This window comes from Malaya genurostris, chromosome 3 (assembly GCF_030247185.1).
Source record: "Malaya genurostris strain Urasoe2022 chromosome 3, Malgen_1.1, whole genome shotgun sequence".
Classification (NCBI taxonomy): Eukaryota; Metazoa; Arthropoda; class Insecta; order Diptera; family Culicidae; genus Malaya; species Malaya genurostris.
The window spans coordinates 15,650,757-15,664,850 of NC_080572.1; the positions used below are offsets into that span (position 1 = coordinate 15,650,757).

General features: G+C 36.1%; 1 protein-coding gene across 2 annotated transcripts; it reads right to left on the reverse strand.

Annotated features, from left to right (window-relative positions):
• Positions 1-32: 32 nt before the first annotated feature.
• On the reverse strand, positions 33-12,490 carry LOC131435245 (lipase member H-B-like). Of its 2 annotated transcripts, XM_058602928.1 has the most exons (3): positions 6,293-6,462; positions 6,165-6,237; positions 35-1,887 (listed from the first exon to the last, which is right to left on the reverse strand). In XM_058602928.1, exon 3 carries the CDS (start codon positions 1,817-1,819, stop codon positions 806-808), a length of 1,014 nt encoding a protein of 337 aa, XP_058458911.1. In that variant the 5' UTR covers positions 1,820-1,887; positions 6,165-6,237; positions 6,293-6,462; the 3' UTR covers positions 35-805. The 2 variants fall into 2 exon arrangements, with proteins under 2 accessions (XP_058458910.1, XP_058458911.1); XM_058602927.1 differs by lacking the exons at positions 6,165-6,237; positions 6,293-6,462 and adding an exon at positions 12,357-12,490 and having other exon boundaries at positions 33-1,887.
• Between the last annotated feature and the right edge of the window lie 1,604 nt (positions 12,491-14,094).

Here is a 14,094-nt window from a genome sequence, read left to right on the forward strand (position 1 = left end):
TACGGCATTTATTTTGTAAAGTTGATGACCTTCTTTTTATTTTATTCTACATGGAAAGTACGACCTTCTGTAAACACTGATTGTCATGAAAAGTAACTATCAAGAAGTTATTTGAATTTTCAGTTAGTGTCTTATAATTTAATAAACGGAAAATTTTTTTGATGGCATGTGGATTGGATTGAGATACAGGTGCATATGTTTTAAATCATAATCACTCAAACAGGAATAATGTCATATCACTATATCCACTTACGTTTTGTTTGTCCGTGGATCTATCATGGTAATGGAACCGTAGCCACGACTGGTACTAGTTTTCTAAACTTCTTTCTGTGCAAAATATCCAACAGCGAAAAACACAAGCGAAAGTTGAAAATCTGTGTTGTTTTATAAAAACCCAAAATGCAGAATTTTAACAAAAAAAAATCGAACCAATCGTTAGATGGTTTACAGAACTGTTCAGCAGTTGTTTGACAGTTCAACAACATTTTTAGTACCGAACGATCAGAAATCAATTCAATTATCAAACATTCACCTGTTAAACGGTCCTTAAAAACGGTCCTTAAAAACGGTCCGAATTTTAAGAAATTATGCGAGACGTTATATACAGATTTTTATTATACATATTCTATTGCACAGATTTTTTTTACTGTTATCTACAACAATTTTTCTCATTGAAAGGCATGACATATACTCAGTACAATATACAAGCTTTAAACTGCCTAAAACGAATGAAACCACATCTAACAAAATGGCTTAATGCTATTTACTCTCGCAAGATCGATATAACTATCTCTACTAAAACTACTTATACGTTACTTCTCAAAAATGGCGATGAATCTGCCGTTAGTACGTAATACACCCCACTTGGTTTTTTGTTCAGGCGTTTAAGTTCGAACCCGCCAAGTGTCGATTGGCCCAGCGAGCATTCGGCATGTAAGTTTTCGACATCCGCACATCGGTTAGCGAAATAGTTTTTAACTCTCAGCGATTCCTTGAAGTAGAGAACTGAACGCTCGTGGTGACATGTAAGACTCCAACCACAACCCGGTTGCGAGATGCCTCCATTCGGATAAAAATCTGCCTTTCCAATGTTTTTGAAAAAACCTAGTGCCTTACCATTCGTATGGATAACTTCCACATACTCAGCATCAGTTGCCGAAAGACGTTCGATAGGCTTCTTGAAACGGAACAAAGGCGACGCCGGATCCAGCCCAATGATAAAGGCGACCTTCCGATTGGTCTGTTTTCCCGCCAACCCAGCGACATGTGCACCTAAACTATGTCCAATCATTCCAATCTGTTCCGGACTTTGACCGAATTCAAGCAACTTGTTTATAACGGCAGCAACTAATGTAGCAACCTTAGGAACTCGGTACCTCGCCACCGGATACAGCAGGGTTTTGGCACCCTGTTCCCAATCGACAGCAATCACGTTGAAATTACCTTGTTCTAGAAATTCTGTTGCTAGCGGTTCAATTACTTCGGATTCCACGCTACCAAGCCAACCGTGGATGAGAATTTTCGTCGGTAATTCCATCTTAAAACCATGATGATCTGGTAAAAATTGAATCTCATCGAAGCGCAGCTCCACCGGCTGATAGTTGTTCGACCGAGCGTAGAACCGAAACTTAACATACTCAGCCGCATCATATTTCTTGCTTTCCTTGCGGCTTTCGTGAACTCGCATCCGCGATACGACTTCGAACTCTCCCGTTTTGTCCGGCAGTCGAACATAGTCTTGGTATTCGTCGCGTGGTATAGCGAGCTGCGGAACGTGCGAATCGCCTTCGTTATCTCGCTCGTATTCCATGTCGTCCATGTCGAGCTCCAATCGACTGGACAGCGAATTGTCGTCGTTGTCCTCTGGAAAAACAATTGGAGCGTCTCCTGAAATAATGAATGGAATAAGAGTGGGTATTAGCAGTATTCCAAAACATTTTCCACAACTGCATAATCTCAGAACTATCGAACCAAACGTTCGCTACGACCACTGATCAAAGCTGTCAAACTGCTGTAGCAATGGATAGTTGACCGCAATCTTTCGAACACCTTTCAAAGGTGTAGCGGATATTATACGTGAGATTTTAAATTACTGTTAGAAACCGTCCATGTTTTACTACTTCGTTATTCATCAGAACTAATTGAGATTGTAAAATGTTCTTTTGAAGCAACATGTTCGGGAAGAATACATTAAGGACTATTCACACATTTTCGTTCCGGTTCAGTTCTGTGACGGTTCAGTGAAAGTGCCTTCAGTACGCCGTCAGTGTTATTTTGATGGTGTTCCATGTGGTCAGCTTTTGAACATTCACAGCTCAGTCAGTTTAGTAGTTCAGTAATATTATTTCACCAATTGATTGGAAATATTTCTACGTATTGATTTAAATGTACATAGCAATGAATTTTCAATTATATATCTTTGAAATGTTGATTACTAGCTAACAGTATCCTATTTTGTCTGCTAAAATTCTCCGGCATACCGGATTTCCCTAACGTAGACGACGGTTTTGAAGGAGTAAGCGATATATCAGTGGGAAAGCATCGCTCTGATTGGTCAATGGATGCAAAAGCGAAGCTGTTGGAAGCACGCGAATCTATAGCTATAAACAGAAACTATACAGAAAGCGCTATAAAACGATTTGAAGCTTTAATTGGTATGCTCTGCTCTTGTATCATGCGAGTTCGGATGAAATTCCATGTTATGTCGTTTTTGCCTTAAAAATTTGCATCTACCCCAGGGTAAATTCGATTCTGAAATTTTTCTGGGTTTGCGTGTTCGGTGTTAGTTTCTAATAAAGATCAATCTAAGCCCAAGTAGCACCTGTAATTTGTCCATAAAAAAAATAAAATAAAACAGATGCTTCATAATGGTCGTATGGCAGACATGACGAAACAAGTCGTATTATGATGGTTACAATAAAGTCAAAATAATATTACGAATTCACATCCCATGATTCTAAGTTACAATAAGTTCCGACGTATCTTTTCGATAATCTAACTATTATGACATGTTCGCATTGACTGTTTTTGGTTGCCAACTGGTCATTGTAACAAAATGTGACAATGAAAAAGTGACACACTATAAGACAAAGTTAAGTAATGACCTCATATCGGTTACCGTATTCGTTGTGATTCAACAAAGAAATATTAATACAGTATAGGTTGAAAGCTCCCGTACATTTTTTCGGAAAATAATATTAAATTAATAAGTAGAATTAGTAAAAAATTGATTCAGTTTAAAGAAATTCGGTATAGTTAAGTCTTCGCTTATACGCAATTTTTTTGCCGGTATTGGTGCGAAGCAAATTTGTTTTGTTTTGGGAAGTAGTTCTGCAAATGGCTACCGTTATGACCAGTGAATGAAATATTCATTAAAATTTAAAAAAAATGCATTTTTATTCATTACGTTTGATGAACTGTTTTGACTTCGGTATATGAAAAACTAATATTGATCACTGATCAATTATCTGAACACATTTTGATTTTTAGCGCTAAATTTCATATGACGGGAATAAAAATATGAATATTATTTCGCATATTGATGTTCTAAAATCTAAAATATTGAAGGTGCATACGTTTTCAATAAGTACAATGATCAACTTCACCATAAATATCGTAGGTTTTGAGTAGATATAGTATAACATCAACAAATTGTAACTTTACACAATCTTATATTTTCTGTTTCTTGGTGACTGTTGTGCGCGCTGGATCATATCATTTATTCGTTACTGAGAACTGGTTTGGCAACCCACAATAAGTCGCAAAAGCTCCGCCTCTTACGCTTTTCAGGTCACATAGCAGTTATAACACATGGATCAATAAATCCCGAGACTAACAATGGAAACATTTTTTTTGCAAATTTTTTTTTTATTCATCAACATAATCACCTTTTAGGGTGATACAATGGTTCCAACGTTCTTCCAATTTTTCAATACCACGTTTATTAAAAAAATATCTTTCGCTTCAAAATATGCTTCAGTTTCAGCGATGACCTCCTCATTTGAGCCAAATCTTTTTCCCTGGAGCATTTTTTTTAAGATCAGTAAAGAGCCAGTAGTCACTGGGGGCTAAATCTGGCGAGTATGGGGGATGGGGAAGCAGATCAAAGCCCAATTCGTTCACTTTCGCCATTGTTTTCATCGACTTGTGGCAGGGTGCATTGTCTTGATGAAAAAGGATTTTTTTCTCTGTATGTGCGGTCGTTTTTTTTGCGATTTCCTCCTTCAAACGCACCAGTAAGTCAATATAATAATTACTGTTGATCGATTTACCTTTTTCGAAGTAGTCAATAAAAATCACGCCAGCTGACTGCTGCGTTTTCGGACGCTTCGGACGGCTTTCGCCAGCTGTGCGCCACTCAGATGACTGCCGCTTCGACTCTGGAGTGTAGTGATGTATCCATGTTTCGTCCATGGTCACGTAACGACGCAAGAAATCTTTTTTGTTGCGAGTAAATAGCGATAAACTGCTTTCTGAATCATCGACTCGTTGCTGTTTTTGTTCCATCGAAAGCAATCGCGGCACCCACTTGGGAAAAACCTTTTTCATGCTCAATTTTTCATGAAGGATAGTAAATACACTTCCATATGATATCTGTGTCATTTCAGCAATCTCACGGAGCTTCACTTTACGATCTTTCATTATAATTTTTGTCACTTCACTCACATTTTCCGGTGTAACGGCTTCCACAGGTCTACCCGAGCGTTCCGCGTCATTTGTGTCGGTACGACCACGTTTGAACTCGGCGAACCACCGACAAATCGATGCTTTTGATGGACAAGAGTCCGGATAACATTTTTCAATCGATTATTTCGCTTGCACGGTGTTTTTAAACATTAAAAAACAATGTTTTATCAAAACACGATACTCGTTTTTTTCCATTTTTTAAACAAACTACAAAACGACTTAACTCTAACCTCGATAACTCAGCTGTTTCTGGTCAGATCGACTTAAAATTTTGACCCGTTTCAAGCAAAGGTTAGTACCCTAGAAAGACGTGGTTACTGGTTTACTACGAGCGCCATCTCTGCTTTAGTCTCGGGACTTATTGATCCATTTGTTAATATCACAGCCTGGAGACAACGAAATGTAATTAACACATATTTTTGAAGTCTTCTGTTAACCTTCACAACCTATTTCATTTATTTATTTCCAGAAACACAAAATATTAAGAGTACTGAATGCACCAGAAATCGAAAACGCAGATCAGCCGTGTGCAGATAACGATCAAATTACTAAAGGACAGTATTGCATTTATTGGTTCGAACGAGCATGAAAATTTCACCGAAAGCTTTACAAACGGGCAACTAAACTTCGCTGGTAGTATTACTGCGAAAAAGATTCAAACTTTCGCCCCAGAAAAACACGCTCTATCACTACGATCAACTGAACGGAATTCAGTTCTATCTCCCAGTGCACTTAAGGTGCTGCTGATGAAAGGAAGGAAAAGAAATTCTTGAGCGGTCTGAATTAGGAGAATTGTCTGAAACAAAGCAGCTGCATTTTGCTGGTGTCATTGCTAAGTTTTACTTGAATCTAAAAAAGTAACTACGAAACGAAGATTTACAGGCTCATGCACTGGCCGTAGCCACGCTCTTCAAATTTGAAAGAACGGTAACTACGTTCTTACGATAACAATTGAACCATAAAAGAATAATCTCTTACAGGGAAACTATTTTATCGACAGAGGAGGAGATCGCCGTAATCCTGGGAGCAAAATAGCAAACAAAATAAGCAATTTGAAGCAGAAGAAGCGAAAAAGTGACTCAAAGGAGAAAATCACTTTAAAAGCCTAAAACTAACGCAAACAGTTGAACCCTCCCGTGAATTTGATGAGAAAAGCGTTCGCGGATATCAGCTCGTGAGTATAAACTGGTTTATGTTTTTTTTTCACAATATAATTTGAAATTTTCTCCATTATTGCAGATTGACATTGATTTTCCTCTTCTGAATGCCAGCGCAGACTCAACAAAATAACAACTGTGATACCAGCAGTTGTATTATTTGCTCCATCTGCTAATGAATTGGTCAAGGCTTCGACCGATAGTTTAGCAAGTGATGGTATGAATCATAAATTTTAATAAAATAGTTTAATTAATGGTAAACCTTCTAGATACAAAACACTGTGCACTGTTGCTTTTACTGAATACTGTGTTACCACCTACCTCAGCAGCATTCCGGTTTAAACATGCTCAAGAGGATACGATCATTTTCGCAGCATCTCTTTCCGAAGCAAGACTGAAAGTACAAAACATTTACAAAACATATATAGAAAGAAATTTACCAGTAGTACCAAAACTAATTGCATTGGGCAGTGACTATAAAAGCCTTGAAGGGCGGTTTTTTATTCAATAACATATAATGATATCTGCTACGAGTTCAAGTCAGCAAGACGAGCTACAGATGTACTGATTAAACTATCGGTAGTATTTGGTTTACAAAACATTTTGCTAAGCGTTCTCAACCGGCATATTCAAACACTGCACTGCAAACCAGGCATAATCAAACACTGCACTGCACCGCGTGCTTCATATAGCCACCACCACCGTGTATTAAGGGGGGGGGTAGGGTCTAAAGGATGAAAAAAATAATAAATTTTGCCAATTTTTTTTTCAGAACTATCGTTCAACAAAGTAAATTCAAATATTTTGTATAATAAAAAGCAACATTCGAAGAACATTTTCTAATATTTCTGTGGAAAAATATTGAGAAATAAGTCGGTGAAGAGGCATTTTTGAGGACGCTTTTAAAAAATCATGATTTGCGGTGTCCACTGTATCTCAGCGCAGACTAATCAGAAGTGAACAAATCAAAGCAGCATAGTTTAAAAAAGAAGTTTTTCTAGACCCCAACGTTTCTATTTAATTTTTTCTTATATTTTGATTTTTTGGTGGTTGTTTAAATTCAAAAGTATGATTTTTCACGAAAAAATCGATCATTTTGTAGCTGTAAAACCTCCCCATAGTAATAAACAACGAAAAGTATGGTTTTTTATATGTAGAAAGTGTGTGCAAAATTTGAAAAATATTGGTGCACTATGACGATGGACAATGGTGCGAATGACGATGGACACGGACTTTTAAAACCTGCTTACGAGAAAAACGCGTTTAAAGTTTGTTTTCTATAAAATCGAACGAAATAATTTATTACTCAAGGGAGCACGTAGGCTCTAACATTCTCAAAAAGCCATATTTTTTCTTTTGTATTTTGTTATAATGAAACATTTCGAGAATGTTTTGTCAAGTTTTTAAGTCAATCGAAGCAGATCTGTGGGCCTGTGTGCGCAGCTCTTATTTCTTCGTAGTATGAGATCGGCAAAGATAAAGGCCCATAACTTGCTGAGTTTTGTTTCGACATGCTTCAAAATTTCACAGAATATTCTTGAAATGTTTTACTATCAGAAAATAGAAAGAAAACAATAAATGATTTTTCAAAAGTGTTAGACCCTACCCGCCCTTTAAGAATGTTTCAAGCTTCGGTATACACCGAAACCGCGTATTTTCAGTTTCGTTAAACACCGGAGCCGAGTGTTTTGAATTTCACGAAGGCACCGAAGAGCACCCATGCGTTGGTTATATTGTCAATCAATTGAATTTAATCAAACGCGTATTGATCGCGCTCTGTGGAGATTACTATCGAGAATATTCTGTAAAATTTTGGAATCGATTGGTCAAGATTTACTTGACTTATGTATCCGGCCGTCAAAAATGCAGCACTTTTAAAACTGATCATTTTTATACTTACATATACATATTAAAAAGTGCTTTATACAAAATTCGGATTACTCCATTTTTTGGATCCCAAAATTATTCCCCAAAAAAGTCCTTCTCTTTTTTTTCTACAGTGGTGAAGAAGAACTTCCATCTCCGCGAAAAGTGAGTGACATTATTTTCACATTTTTGGTGCATTATTTCCACATTTTTTATGCATATCACCCTGTAATTCCGGAAATGGAAGTTGGATTCAAATGAAATTCCGGAACATTGTATGGGATCATAAGACCTTTTATATGAATCTAAGTTTGTGAAAATCGGTTCTGCCATCTCCGAAAAAAGTAAGTGACATTATATTCACATTTTTAATGCACTATTTCCATATTTTTGGTGCATATCCTCCTACCAAGTTGGATACATATGACATTCTGGAACTTTGTTTGGAACCATGACACCTTTAATTTGAATATAAGTTTGTGTTCGGTCCAACCATCTTCGAGGAAATTAAGTGATATTAATTTCACATTTTTGGAGCATATCATTTTTTTGATTCTGGAACCAGAATTCAGATCTAAATTATATTCAGGAACTTTGTATGGGACCATAAGATCTTTCATTTGAATATAAGTTTGAGAAAATAGGTTCATCCATCTCTGAGAAAATTGAGTGACACTATTTTCACATTTTTAATGCATTATTTTCACATTTTTGGTGCATATCACCATGTTATTCGAGAACCGGAAGATGGATGCAAATGAAATTCAGGAACTTTGTATGGGACCATGAGACCTTTCGTTTGAATTTAAGTTTGTGAAAATCGGTTTAGCCGTTTCTGAGAAAAGTGAGTGACATTATTTTCACATTTTTAAGGCATAAATTTCTCATTTTTGGTGCATATCACCATGTAACTCAAGAACCGGAAGTCCGATCCAAATGAAATTCCGGAACTTTGTATGGGACCACGAGACCTTCCATTTGAATCTAAGTTTGTGAAAATCAATTCAGCCATCTCTGAGAAAAGTGAGTGACATTATTTTCACATTTTTGGTGCATATGACCTTGCAATTTTGGAACCGGAAGCCGGATCCAAATGAAATTCTGGAACTTTGTATGGGACCACGAGACCTTTCATTTGAATCTAAGTCTGTGAAAATCGGTTAAGCCATCTTCAAGAAAAGTGAGTGACATTATTTTCACATTTTTAATGCAGAATTTTCAACATTTTTGGTGCATATCACCCTGTAATTCCGGAAAACGGAAGTCGGATCTAAATGAAATTCAGGAACTTTGTATCGGATTGTGAGACCTTTCATTCGAATCTAAGTTTGTGAAAATCGGTTCGGCCATCTCCGAGAAAAGTGAGTGACATTATTTTCTCATTTTTTGTGCATATCATCTTGTAATTCCATAACCGGAAGTCGGATCCAAATGAAATTCAGGAACTTCGAGACCATAAGACCTTTCATTTGTATCTAAATTTGTGAAAATCGGTTGAGCCATCTCCGAGAAAGGGAGTGACAATATTTATCACACACACACACACACACACACACACACACACACACACACACACACACACACACACACACACACACACACACACACACACACACACACACACACACACACACACACACACACACACACACACACACACACACACACACACACACACACACACACACACACACACACAGACATTTGCTCAGCTCGTCGAGCTGAGTCGAATGGTATATGTCAATCGGCCCTCTGGGCCTCGGCTCAAATGTCGGTTTTTGCAGTGATTGTATAGCCTTTCTATATGAGAAAGGCAAAAAGGGCTATCTTTATATATTCCAGTCAGGGGACGGGTACTGAGTGATGGGTATTTCCATTTCTTTCACGCCGCCCACCTGGGTTCGATTCGCAATCCCGCATATAGGATCAGAAAGTTTTTCTGACCCGAAGAGGTAAATAACCTCAAGGTTAAAACCTCTATAATTCGCAATCCCTCATATAGGATCAGAAAGTTTTTCTGACCCGAAGAGGTGAATAACCTCAAGGTTAAAACCTCTATAATCTAAACAAAAAAAAAATATTCCTCTCGTTACACTTTTCAGTCCAAAATGTGAGTTAACAAGACACGAAAAATGCTTACACACGTTTAATTGAGACTCTATTATTGTTCTTAACCCATTATAACCCAGTGGTTCCCAAATTTTAACCAAATGAGCAGATATCATCAATACTCCAAACAAATCGTACAAATATCTCAAATATCATACAAATACAAATAATCCATTTTTATAAAATAAAGAAATGGAAACATATGAAGTTATTTTTCGTTTTTCGATTAGATAAATTTTAACCTTTTAGTCATTCACCATTTCGGGCCAGGAAACTTTCTGACCCTGTGTGCGGGGTTGAGAATCGAACTCAAGCAGGCTGAATAAAAGGCATCGACAAATAAAGTTGTTTATTGCAGCTTACAGTACAATATATACAAAAAATTATATAATTAATAACAATCCGCTAAAACCCAAAATGAAGGTATATTTTGGATGAAATGCATTAAATATTTCTATTTATATTGTGCCTTCATCTCCGATAGTACTTTTACCGGTACTATTTAAAAGAAATTGAATCGTATATATAAATACCACTCTCAAAATATAGGGATATCTCTTATAATTTTGTTGCTACTGTATTGTCCCAGAGTATAATATATCATACATAGGATCATTTCGTTTGGAAAAGATTTTTAATAGTGATATGAAATTTTTCATATTTTGTGTTGAAGATGTTGGGAAATTTCATATCACTATTAAAAATCTTTTCCAAACGAAATGATCCTATGTATGATATATTATACTCTGGGACAATACAGTAGCAACAAAATTATAAGAGATATCCCTATATTTTGAGAGTGGTATTTATATATACGATTCAATTTCTTTTAAATAGTACCGGTAAAAGTACTATCGGAGATGAAGGCACAATATAAATAGAAATATTTAATGCATTTCATCCAAAATATACCTTCATTTTGGGTTTTAGCGGATTGTTATTAATTATATAATTTTTTGTATATATTGTACTGTAAGCTGCAATAAACAACTTTATTTGTCGATGCCTTTTATTCAGCCTGCTTGAGTTCGATTCTCAACCCCGCACACAGGGTCAGAAAGTTTCCTGGCCCGAAATGGTGAATGACTAAAAGGTTAAAATTTATCTAATCGAAAAACGAAAAATAACTTCATATGTTTCCATTTCTTTATTTTATAAAAATGGATTATTTGTATTTGTATGATATTTGAGATATTTGTACGATTTGTTTGGAGTATCATAAGCTCATTTGATAGTGTTTCCAATGTTTAATAAATTTTGGTGGTATTCATACTTACTTTTCTAAGTTAGCGTTCACCATGTTTTAGGAATTTCACTTCTGAAATAGGAAGTTTTGCGTATGATATATCATACGCTAGGACACAATGGGTTGAAAGAACCCAATTGTTTAATTACCTACACTTTAAACAAGGTCGGATACATTTCCCAAGAATGCGAACTTTTGCTGCTAAATATTGTTGAATTATTGCTACTTTTGTTTTGTTATTTGTTTACCTTCCCAATTTTAGTTAGTTAAAAAAATTGTGAGAATCTTATTTTCAAATCATTTATAGTAAAAAATTTCTGCAGAAGATTTAATCAGATACTGCGAATCATACTTCCGATGGAATGAAAAAGAATGAATTCTTTTGAATAGGTCCAAACTTTTAGTTCGACCATTATTTGCATTATATTAATAATGTGGATTGGTTGTAGACAATTAACTCGAAACCAAGTTATTCGATCGATATTGGAGGAGATAAGGGAAGTCACCAGAGGAGATAACGAATGAAAATACTACCCATATACTCCCATAAAACTGTTTCAGCGACGCTCTGATGCTTTGTATTTAAAATGATTCAACAAAAGATTTTTGAAAAAAAACGGCAAACATGAATCTTGAATTAGACCTTCGTAAATGATTCACTGGATCACCGGTCTAAACTATTGAAACGAACAAGGATTCCCGTTGAAATTTTTTTCTTGCGTTGAATTTTCTTAGCTATATACTTTACTTATGATTGGATGAAACCAGCCCAAAAATCATCCATTAAAAACGTCAAAACTGGACTATTTATTCTATAATCTCGTTGAATGAACAACATTATTCGCATTGAGGTAGTTTCGCTTGCGCTAAGTACAACGTGACCCAGATAACCAAATTCTATATACTCTTTTTCCTGCTTTCCGATAGTACGTCAAATTTCTATTCACAACGTTGCGATTACTAACATAACTGATAATGTTCATAGTCCAAAACGTTCGACACTGTTCTATATGATATCGATAATCCCACGACAAAAGGGCCCAACTGAAAATGACAGTTTCTCTTGCTTTACTTTTTCGTTCACGATTCACCAGATTGATTTCATATTTGACGACCTACTTTACACAAAACTTTGAAGTTAAAACTACAAGCTTTCGATTTATGTTAAAAACTTTCAAGAAATTGCAGTAATGGGTCCGTAATAATCAAAAGAAAAAGTAAACAAAGAGAGGCTATCATTTACAGGTAGTCCCTTTTGTCGTGAGACTTTCGATATGCTTCAATATTTTTACCTGCTACTAAAATGAAGAAGAGTGTCGCAAAAGCTGCACTTTTTAGAATACACGTTACAGTCATCTTGTTGTACGTTTGCAATACACAGGAAGAGCACTTAGCGAACGCTAGCATTCAGACACTTCGATTCCTTCGAATGAACTAGCACTTCTTCAACTGAATCTATTAGCGATCGTGTGTCTGTTCTACGTCCCATGTAGCAACGAAGCGGATCGAAAAACTCAGATTACATTAGGACATGTTATTGACAAGGTACTGAAATTGTTCTGTTTGTGTTTTCATATTGATTTTGTAATTTTTGTCATTTATGAACAAAATGCATATCAAGGTGTCAAGATAGCTTCCTCATGAAGCACAGAAAGGAATACTAAATGAACCAAAATGAAGGTGATCCAGGCCTGTGCTCGTGGGGTGGTTCAAGGGAGGGTTCAATGGGAGTTCAAGGGAAGGGTCAAAAGAAAGGGGGGGGGGAGTTCAAGAGATATGAAGATTCAAGAGAAGGAGGGGGGTAGGGAAGGTGCAAAAATTTGAAAGTAAAGTCAAGTTATTTGCATTATTATATAAATAGTACTTTATTGATCATGGAACTTACTGTTGAAAAATTTTCCATGGGGGGAGGGGGTTAAAACCCCGAAAATCAACTGCCTGTATAGAATCGGATCGCGAAACGAGAATAAGCGACCGTTTGTTGCTTCAGAGAGGATCCCCACAGCAGCATGCTAATCTTTTATTCTCAAAAATGTCATCGAGAGAAATTCGCTCTCGCACTGGTGTCGATTCTATGTTAAATGAGCCATGTCGGGTTTTTGTTGTTGCGATGATTTCCAACTCTCTTTGATGGCACTGATTCAATCATTGAAGAGTTGCCAGTGAACGTTCTTTGATACGATAAAAGCCATCCTTGATCGTATGTTTTCTCATGAAACCATACAGATGTTCGGTGATTATCGAACAAATGACATTGTACAGGGAAGGCCATTTGTATCGATGGAACGCTTACTTGAAGAGCAGCGCTTTTTTTATTCAATAATATAATGTTTAAGGCACACTGCTTAACACTCCAAATACCAAGCCTCAAAAAAAGTTGGAGCGGTAACTTTGAGCTATCATAGCTCAGATGTTTTTCAACAAATCTCAATAAATTTTACACCCTCGAATTTTGTGAAGTTCGTAGATTGATTAAAAAACTTTGTATGAGATGATTGGTAAAGAAAAACCAATGAAAATTTGATTTTTCCCGTTCCAAGTTTTTTTCACGCGCCCAATATGCCCTATCTGCTTTCCTATTTTCTTTCCTCTGGCATAAACGTCGCATAGAAAATATTGAATACTTCAACTTTACCGAGTCATAACTTTGTTGTTAGCCAACCGATCTTCAAAATTTGTTCACCATTGGAAAGGTACTACTTCCAGAAATAAAATGCACTGAAAAAACCGAAAAATAGGGTTGTCTACCCAAAGTTATAATGAAAACTGTATAAAGATGACCTAAGAAAAGGTGAGACTTTTTACAATGATCGTAAATATCTCGAAATTCAAAGCGATGACCTATATATTTTTACACATCATTCGATTGCTAGTGATACCAGCTACAATTTTCGCTCAACTACCTCAACATTAAAAAATCGATAAATTTATAAATATATATGAATTTTTAATTTTTTTTTCTCAAAAACTCAAAAATTAAAGCGATGACATGTACATTTTTTATTTCAAAGTATTGGAATCATTACCAAA

What these genes read in the sequence shown, in the direction of transcription:
- LOC131435245 (XM_058602927.1), bottom strand. Translation starts at nt 12,471, where the DNA reads ATGCTAGCGTTCGCTAAGTGCTCTTCCTGTGTATTGCAAACGTACAAC. An exon ending in CTTCTTCATTTTAGTAGCAG is followed by an intron (nt 1,888 to 12,356) that starts GTAAAAATATTG and finishes TCATTATTTCAG; the next exon opens with GAGACGCTCCAATTGTTTTT.